Here is a 10156-nt window from a genome sequence, read left to right on the forward strand (position 1 = left end):
AGTCACGATCCCATCTCTCACTCATATGTCCTACGAAATGTATTAAAGTATCTAACCCAAGTCCTCATTCACGTACACCTAGTACAACAATTGCGATGGTGCGACCTGGCCTTTGCAGGACCCGAATACAATCAGCGTCCCCTCCTCAATCATCTGACAAAGAAGACAGCTTACCCAGTATTACTACCACCGTACGGCGACGCAGACCAGCCAAGAATCAGTCTCAACCAGGCCAAAAAAAACCCACCAGGAAGCGAGCACGAGTCGATGACGAAGACCATGAAGAAGATGAAGATGATAACAAAAACGTTACTGATGAACAAGAGGACCCCGACTTGGCGGTTACGCCAAACATGAGCAACTATCGTGAACTCGGCATGCAGTGGGGTCTGGCGCGAGCTGAAAAATACCTAGGTGACCTAAACATCCCCAAAAACAACCGACCATCCGGCACAGGCCTTTACGAGGCACAATCTCTTCAATCGTCATACGAGATAGACAAGACAATGCTATGCATTTTCTTGAAGGTCAGCCAAAGAGTCATCAATGAAGCTCTGTGAGTATGGGATTCTCATGGAATTGACCAATGTTTTGAAACTCTCCATGACTCTGATTTGCCTTTTCACGCCCCACCAGATTAGAAGGCCCATTGGCACGCGAACCCAACATGTATACCAATTATCAAACCTACAGTACCGTTGCCACATCATCACCAAGTAAGTCAACTTGAAAATGTGTCGCATTCTACTGTTAAGACTATTAAACTCACCAAGGCGTCGCTTCCCAACGTAGTGCCACCCAAGAGAGTCTCCAAAGGGTTCCGTGAACATAACCGGATTGTCGGCTCCACGTGGTCAACATACATTGACGAAGAACAAGAAATTTTTACGCCTTGACTTTTTGAACGTCTCTGCGTAGCCACCAGTGAAGCATATGCACTTACTCAAACACCGCTCGGCATTACTTCCTCCGTTGCTGCCCAAGACCCACCGAAAACATCTACAGGGACCTCGACTTCTGGCCTTCAACCACTTACCCAGGAAGAAGTCGAAAAATTTGTACCAGTCTTTGAGCGTTTGGTCAACCTCAAGAAAGTTTCACAGGACCTCCACCAGGGTAGGCTTTGGAGACACAGCGGGAAGTCAAATAACCGGTCTTCTGAGTGGCTGATGAAGCACGAAATTGGCAAGGTTTCCCGTCAGGCAAGTTAACAAGTTGCCTTTTACCGCCAATCCCGATACTTACCACACTGGAACCATCTAGCTTTGCGTACTGCAAACCCATTTCAGCTTACAGTTTCACCTCATGGTTGCCTGTTTGAACCCGGCAACCTCGACCTCTAAAGCCCTATTCCAGGACGAGTACACCTCATGTGAACGGTGGGTTCACATGCAGAAGAAAACTCACCTTTTGGAGCGATTCACCTTTGAATCCACCAAGGCGCCACAACATCTCCGTGTCAAAAGTGGTGAACCCAAGCCTCAATCAGCATCTGCCGCCCGACAAGCCGAAAAACGATCGGAGCTATCGAAGGCCCTCAATGATTTGATAGGTCAGACTCACTCCGACCGTTATCTAGCCTGACTCACCATACTGAGCAATCTCATTTCAACAAGCAGCTCCCTACCTCCGGAAGGGGTATCTGGGAAAAGGTGATGCCCACCCCAAGTGTCCAAACTTGAGGGAAGCCTTCGACAAAAAAACTTTCCGAGGCGATCTGGCACTCACTTTTAGTTGTGCCCCCAATAGCCAGGTCACCGATTTGATGCTTTCCAAGGGTCCCAGCTGTCTCACGAATGACGAAGTGGACGCCTGGATAGATGATAATGAGTCCAAAAAATACACTATTATTCGCGTGGACAAGCCCAAGAAAAACAAGAAGGACCACGTGGACGATTGCCATTCCAACTCATCAACGTCTGACTCGATTTCCCAATTAGTCAAGAAACGTGAAAATACCCCCAAAGAGGATATGGATAGGGATTCAGCGTCTTCAAAGTGTAACCCAAGTCTAGATGTTGCTGATGCGGAAATCCTGGCGGAGCTGACTGCCGGAGCTGGGTAGGCGTTGATGAGACCTTTCCATCATCTATGTGGGCCACCAATGACTTGCTATTGAAACCATGAAGTCACACCTCAGCTGACCGCCCTCTTCTTCTCAACCTGTTAACAGTTCCCTACAACAGTAAATAATTAAGGTGGAAAGCTTAGATGGGCGGTTTCAATAAAATTGATTTTCTATCATCTGTTTCAACGTAAATGCCAAACAAACGACGGCCATCTTATGAAATTGTTTCTCAAAAAAAAATGATTGTGGATAATATGAATGATGACACACGTTTTAGTCAAAGGATGATGTACTACAATATTGAAGAATTCAATAAAATTGATTTTCTATCATCTGTTTCAACGTAAATGCCAAACAAACGACGGCCATCTTATGAAATTGTTTCTCAAAAAAAAAATGATTGTGGATAATATGAATGATGACACACGTTTTAGTCTAAGGATGATGTACTACAATATTGAAGAATTAAGCATATCAGGTTACTGAATTGCCATTCCTACAAGAGTATATTAATCACCCGTATTGCATCATACGGTGTATTAATTATTTGATATCACCATCAAACATTCTATAAGATCATAAAACAATGTTCAAAGCAGCATATCCCTTCGATATGCTTACCAAAATAATCTCGATTCTGACAAGTCAAGATGATTATGAGACTGAAGTATGTAATTTTGTTTTCTGGTATGGTTATTGCTATGGCCGAAGCGCGGATTCAATAATTAGTGATCATTACCCGTGGACCGTGCTCCAGGTAATTATGGCTTTATATGTATGCGATGGTGCGTAGCAGCAATCACAGGTCATCTTACCTGGGTGACATGTTAAAAAAAATGTCACATATGTGTTAGGGGTAGGTCACTTACACATAAGGATAAGTGACCTACCTTAAGAGGTTTGGTTCGCAGGGTAAAATCCAAATTTCTTCTCAATTAAAACTCCTTCCACGTCAGACATACATCCCATCATCCCACTTCCACCTCCGATACGTTATCAACAACCGCCGGTCGACCAACATTCAGCAACAGACAAGATAACTCATCATTCCATATTTGGTTCTCCACGCAACACTATTTTTCAATCCCCGCCTACCGTTTGACAGTAAGTTTGAGTCATTGACCTTTGGTCTCACTTGCCTTCAATACCTCCAACCTTACGTTTGAACTAACTATGTACGTTCTTACTTCGGTAGTTCCCCAGATATACAACCTCACTCTTCCAGGAAACCATCTGTTTATTCCCAAATACCGTAATCTGTTTTTGATATATTTCGATCTCTATCACGTATTTCGTTTTCAATTTTTTCGTTTTCTCATCTTTCACCTCATGAAGCAATGAGACACCTATAAGCGAAGGAGTGGGTTTGCGCAGGATGGCATAGATAGCCTCTGCATAACTTGAAATACATCCTGCATCCCCACTCATCCACTCTTTGCTTGCTAGGTCTTCCTCAATTGCGGATGTCTTTCCTATTCGTCTTTCTGATTCGTCTTTGTCCAATCGCCTGAACTGACTGACCATGTATGCCCTTACTTCTGTAGTTGTCTTACGAACTGACGATTGCCAATTTCAATAACCATATTTTGTTTTCCTTTTTTATTTGTTTTTTCGTTTTCTCATCTTTCACCTCATGAAGCAATGAGACACCTATAAGCGAAGGAGTGGGTTTGCGCAGGATGGCATAGATAGCCTCTGCATAACTTGAAATACATCCTGCATTCCCACTCATCCACTCCTCGCTTGCTCGGTCATCCTTTGATTTGTGTTTCCCTTATTTTTATTTGTTCTTATCCACACATTTTAACTGTACTGATATTACCGTACTCTTTATATCATCATAAGGTACTACGATGACCGACTTGGACCCTGGTTGGACTAAGCACAAGAGGGCGACATTCAATACCAGTGGAAAGTGGGTGCTAACGTTTCAATGGCTATGTCTACATTTCAACACACTGACACAAGTTGACATTACCACCAACGTTTACAGGAAGTCCAAAAGCGAAGATGAGAATATTACCTTACCTGGTGTTCAATTCCTATCGGACCTTTTAAAAGATATCGACGTCCAGAGACAGACTGGATATACAGACGCTGATGTAAGTCACATGGAGCCTACCTTATCCCGGCCAGAAAATTACCCAATAGGTTTGATACGAATTTCCTGCCTCTGATCAATTCCACAGCTTCCAAAGCCATTTCGAATGGCGAAATCTTATTCACATGTACCTCATGAATACCTGGCCCCTGATGGATTCCCTAAGTCTGAATATTGGCTTGATCCGGCATGCAAGTATGCTTTAGTAAGCAAAGTTAATCCGAAGGAAGGGAAAGGCGGAGTGGTGTGAGTCCAAATGCGAATCTTACCTGTTTAAACCCTATCTTGCTGACCTCATGGTGTATGGAATGGCTATCCATAGGCGAAGAGCACTGGACGAGTATCGCAATCAACATGTTGTTGATGTCCCTCCTAACCCACCTCTTTACATGGAAAAAATTAGACAAAAACCGGGGACGTACGTATAATTGCCTTTCCCTCTTTCCCATTGTCTATACATACACATTAACTCTTTTACGTGACCTAAAATATTTAGCTGTCATGCCGAACGCGCCAAGAAGAATATTGCAGCCAAAGGCACCGACCAGTCGGCTGAGTCAGCTAACCGCAAAAAAAAAACTTATGACAGCCTGCGCTATAGGGTTAATGACCCGATTCTACCATATGAAAATTATGAACGTACCATGGAAATAATTCATCATACCTATAAAATTATTACCCATGGAAAAGGCCAATACCTCGATCTAGATTCACATGAACTTATCTTTACTTACTCCTATGACGCTTTGGAAACCTTGACACCGGAAGACCGCCAGGAGCATCAAGACGATGTCACAACAATCTTAATGTCCACTAAGCTCTTCAAGAGATTACCTACGCCTAAACCTTTGACTCCTCCGACCGAACTGCCGACGGTATGATTGGTAGATCGCCCTCTTCCTCATGGTGAGCGCTATGGTTCATAGCTTACATACCACCTGCAACCACTAAAGTAATGCTGATGGAGTATCACTTTAGAAACGTCTATCACGGCCCCTTTGATTACCCAATTGCCTTACAAATCCGATTTGCCATCGTCACCGCTTACATCACTTCCTCCGTCCGATGCCGGAGGTAATGACAATGTAGAAGATTCCAATTTTGAACCGAACCAATCTACCGATCTGAATACTTATCGGTCATCATCTCCTCTAACTTCGCTTCCGCCTTCTGACGCAGAAGAGGAGGTTGCACGACGCACAAGGAAGCGTAAGGGTCAGCCGCTTTCAACGCGTAATTGTGATTCGAAGAACAAGAAAGTCAAACTTATTAATCAGGAGGTAATGATTGGAGAGTCCGGATTGTTTTTGAAGAAGCGCAAGCGCAAGGTTACAACCAATGCCGCTCTAATCCATGGAAGGATGCACTGTTTTGGTCAAACAGTGGGATATTCAAATGACCTCCTCACTTCGGCTTACGTTCCGCCCAAAGGTTCATCACACTCGCTATATAAGGCCTTTCTGGATAGGCTCCCAGTCTTAGGCGCTCACATAGGAGGAATATTTAAAGAATTTTGTGATGAAGGCTTCTTGGTGGCTCGTCAGCAACTGAACCAACTTCGTGCGCCTCCAATGGCTTCAACCTCGAAGTCTCACCCATCAGGACCACTAGATTTTGTGGCGAACTTTGCTTTTACCTTTGAGAACTTTTACAACAAGCCGCATACCGATAACAATAAGGGCAAGGTTTACTGCCTATGGTACCCGATTGACATGTTGAGTGGTCGAATTGTTACACAATCTGAAGGGTTCGAACTTGAAGGAGGTTGGTTTATTTTCCCTGAGTTCCGTGTGGCTATCAACTTTGGTGGGAAATCCGCAGCGCAGATTGCATGGAATGGCAAATCGACTTTTCATCATACTATCCCTTCCAAAGAACGAATAGAGTTTAACCATCAAGGTGAGAAAGTCCATTACACACGTCTTGGGTGTTCATCCCAAATTACTTATAAGATAGCACGAGCCAGTGTGAAGATTGGAACGGAGGAACAGTATAACTTTACTTCAAACTGTGAGCGCAAAGTCAGGGATGTGGAGGATATTCTAGAGCTACCTGATAGAAATTGGAAGAAATGATAACTTGATGAAACAAGTCTTTGTGCTAATAACTTGATGAAATAAATCTTTGGCCTATTGATTTGTAATATGTCTGGTTTTCTCTAAACTGATCACACTGCCAAAAAAAATTGTCTCATGTTTTCCGAGTGTATAATCCTGCCTGTGCAAGCTTCAGCGGATGTTTACACTATGTTGTAAATATCTCATGAACAACAGCATGAGTGTTACTGAAGCACTTAGGCTGATTGGTAGCTGTTGTTATGGTTCGCTAAGAGGTTCATCAGCTGGATTTCTGCAGCATGTGATTAACATACCCTGATAATTAAATCAAGAATCTAAGTGTATATACAGTCAGAAGATGTATGATCACAGTCAGCGCTTCCCCTTTGACTGGTAAATATGATTGGTATTTGTTCAACACTTTGGACATTATCCAAAACCTTCTATATATATTTTTACCGCTGAACAACTTTTGCAAAATGTTGGGCAACACTTGTTCAGCATACTATCTGCCAGTCGGGAAAATATATGGCCAAATCATCTGGAATCACGGCCATATCAGCAACCAAGACCCAACCTAGTCATGGAGTGTTGGATCAAATCATCACTTGGTTAATGTTTTGTGCACTACTAACTAAGTGAAGTCATTTGCGATACTCAGAACCAACCTACCTGTAAGGTGTAACTTGATATGGCCCAGACATCACTTATTACAGCCATATGTGCCAAAACTTGACAAGCCCAACACTCATGGTGTGTTAGGCCACCTCTTGCCTTGGATGCTGTTTAGTTTACAACTAATCATGGGTGTCAAAATCTTTTGCAAAACTCAGGACCTTGATATCTTCCAGGCGTAAAAAGATATGGGGAAAAATCTCTAATTACGTGGCACTTATATGTGCCAAAACTTGACAAGCCCAACACTCATGGTGTGTTGGGCCACCTCTTGCCTTGGTTGCTGTTATGTTGACTACTAATCATGGGTGTCAAATTCATTTGCAACCCTCAGAACGCACATATCTGCCAGGCGTAAAAAGATATGGGGAAAAATCCCTAATTACGTGGCACTTGGCCCATATGTGCCAAAACTTGACAAGCCCAACACTCATGGAGTAGTGGGTCACCTTGCGCCTTGGCTGCTGTTATGTTTGCTACTCATCATGAGTGGTAAATTCATTTGCAACCCTCAGAACACTCATATCTGCCAGGCGTAAAAAGATATGGGGAAAAATCCCTAATTACGTGGCACTTGGCCCATATGTGCCAAAACTTGACAAGCCCAACACTCATGGAGTGGTGGGCCACCTTGTGCCTTGGTTGCTGTTATGTTTACATCTAATCATGGGTGTCAACATCATTTGAAACACTCAGAACACTCATCTCTGCCAGGCGTAAAAAGATATAGGGAAAAATCTCTAATGCCGTGGCACTTGGCCCATATGTGCCAAAACTTGACAAGCCCAACACTCATGGAGTGGTGGGTCACCTTGTGCCTTGGTTGCTGTTATGTTTACAACTAATCATGGGTGTCAAAGTCATTTGCAACACTCAGAACACTCATCTCTGCCAGGCGTAAAAAGATATGGGCAAAAATCTCTAATTACGTGGCACTTGGCCCATATGTGCCAAAACTTGACAAGCCCAACACTCAGGGAGTGGTGGGTCGCCTTGTGCCTTGGTTGCTGTTATGTTTACAACTAATCATGGGTGGCAAAATCATTTGCAACCCTCAGAACACTCACCTCTGCCACGTAATTAGCGATATGGGCAAAAATCTCTAATTACGTGGCACTTGGCCCATATGTGCCAAAACTTGAAAAGCCCAACACTCATGGAGTGGTGGGTCACCTTGTGCCTTGGTTGCTGTTATGTTTACTACTAATCATGGGTGGCAAAATCATTTGCAACCCTCAGAACACTTATGCATAAGTCACCAATGCTCTATCAATGTCTATCAATGTATTGCCAAGGTACGGAATGCGAGACGTTCCAAAGTGACAATGCAAAATTTCAAAAATCAAAAATCACAATCCCCGGGTGCAAAATTCAAAAATCAAAGACAAAACTACAGAAAATACTCAAATACAGGGATAAAACCCCTGTACTGGGGTAAAAGTCATGGCAGAAACCCCTTTTTGCCCAAATTTCCAGTGGTCAACACTGTTTTCATTGCATTGTCACCTTTTGACAAAAAGTACCAGCAACACCAAAAATCAAAAAATCAAAAAACCAAAAACCAAAAACCAAAAACCAAAAAATACATTTCTCAAACTGTACAATTCAAACACCAATGTTGGATTCTACTGCAGCCAAAAACCACATGTTGGCCAACTAGCTACAAGCTCGGTCTCACAGGTATCAACACCTCCGATCGGAGACATTCTACCATCAGTCTCAAGAGCTTCAAAGTACCTGCTTCCTGTCTCGCTCTCCTCCAAAACCTCTTTCATCATTATCAATCCTCTTCGATTGTCCTTGATCTTCCTCAATACCTGTCAACTGTCCTCGATCTTCTTCTTTCTTCGTCGACCGTCCTTGAACTTCTTCTTTCTTCATCAACCGTCGTCAATCTTCTTATTTCTTTGTCAACTGTCCTTGATCTTCCTCAATCTTTGTCAACCGTCCTTGATCTTCTTTGACCGTCCTCAATCTTCTTTGATTATCCTGAATCTTCTTCGACCGTCCTCAATCTTCTGCAATCCTCATCAAATCACCTTCTGTCTCCATCACCAACTACACACCAACATGCCAGCAAAAATATCTGATGAATGAGTCTGTTTCAATTTTTTTTTCATTAACAAAAGGAAAAAAAAACAGTTGGGATGATGAGTATCTCAACCAAAAAAATTTCAAACACATCTTACTCAAACCAATCCATAATATAATTTTGTTTTCATTAACAAAAGAATACATAAATTGAGTATATTACCAAAATATACTACCAAACAATGCTTTCAATCATATTTTGATGCAACTCTTCCAGTATATATTTATTTCTTTAACAATAGGCAGACAATTGTTTCAATATGTAGTTTTTTTTTGTTAACAAAAGCCAAAAATATTGGACAAACCTTTCAAACATGTTGTAATTGAAATGTTGCAATATATATTTTATATATGTATATCAATACATATATAAAAATGGATGAGTAATTAAACCGATCATTCCTTTCAAACAAATTCACCACCAACATATTTACCTCGGATTACAAAATCCAAGGTATCCTCGGATGCAAAACCTCAGACAGAAGCTTCCCGAGGTTTTGATCCGAGGTAATTCTCAGGGCAAAGAAATACCTTGGGCAAAAACCTCGGACAAGGTCTGTCCAAGGATTTGCCTCCGATGATGCCTTGGATTTCTCAACCCAAGGCATCTATGCTGGCAGTGATTGTACCAATGCGTTTCAATGTACATATTTATGATATTTTGATTTTAACGGTAAAAAAAATTCATTTCCCTATAAAACTATAAGTTTCATCTTATTTAATTCCGAAAAGAAAATCCATCTTATTTAATTCCGAAAAGAAATTTTTTTTGAATCAGATATATAAATTCAATTTTTTTTATTTGAATTATAATTTTGAAAAAGAAATTAAGAAAAAAAAATATGCGGATGTTCCAGCCAGAAAGGCCACCTACCTGAGCTGCTAGGTGGTCTGGCTGGAACATCCAGGCCACCTAGCTAGGTGGCCTTACCTTAAAAGTAAGGCCACCTAGGAATTAGGTGGCCGTGCCATCGCACTATCACTCAGTTATAGTGCGATGGCATTGCGGATCGGTCCAGGGCCGAGCTGCGGTCTCGGCCCTGGATTCCTCCATTGCACGATCACTGAGTGATTGTGCGATGGAGGGCCACCTAATTCCTAGGTGGCCTTATCCTAAAAGTAAGCCACCTAGCAACAACTCCCGTAGAGCGGACTGGTCCAGGG

At 42.3% G+C, this 10156-nt stretch overlaps 2 protein-coding genes across 2 annotated transcripts; both read left to right on the plus strand.

Annotated features, from left to right (window-relative positions):
- Window positions 1-95: 95 nt before the first annotated feature.
- MELLADRAFT_68612 (uncharacterized protein) lies at window positions 96-2065 on the plus strand (the record flags this gene model as incomplete). The annotated part of the gene is made up of 5 exons (XM_007417237.1): window positions 96-556; window positions 637-716; window positions 919-1190; window positions 1264-1552; window positions 1620-2065. The coding sequence occupies 5 exons, from the start codon at window positions 96-98 to the stop codon at window positions 2063-2065; spliced, it is 1548 nt and encodes a 515-aa protein (XP_007417299.1).
- A 1856-nt stretch (window positions 2066-3921) lies between these two features.
- Window positions 3922-6165, plus strand: MELLADRAFT_94641 (uncharacterized protein; the record flags this gene model as incomplete). Its single annotated transcript, XM_007417257.1, has 8 exons — window positions 3922-3983; window positions 4062-4170; window positions 4258-4415; window positions 4492-4587; window positions 4666-5044; window positions 5137-5243; window positions 5374-6068; window positions 6122-6165. 8 exons carry the CDS (start codon window positions 3922-3924, stop codon window positions 6163-6165), a joined length of 1650 nt encoding a protein of 549 aa, XP_007417319.1.
- Window positions 6166-10156: the final 3991 nt, after the last annotated feature.

This window comes from Melampsora larici-populina, assembly GCF_000204055.1.
Source record: "Melampsora larici-populina 98AG31 unplaced genomic scaffold MELLAscaffold_70, whole genome shotgun sequence".
Classification (NCBI taxonomy): Eukaryota; Fungi; Basidiomycota; class Pucciniomycetes; order Pucciniales; family Melampsoraceae; genus Melampsora; species Melampsora laricis-populina.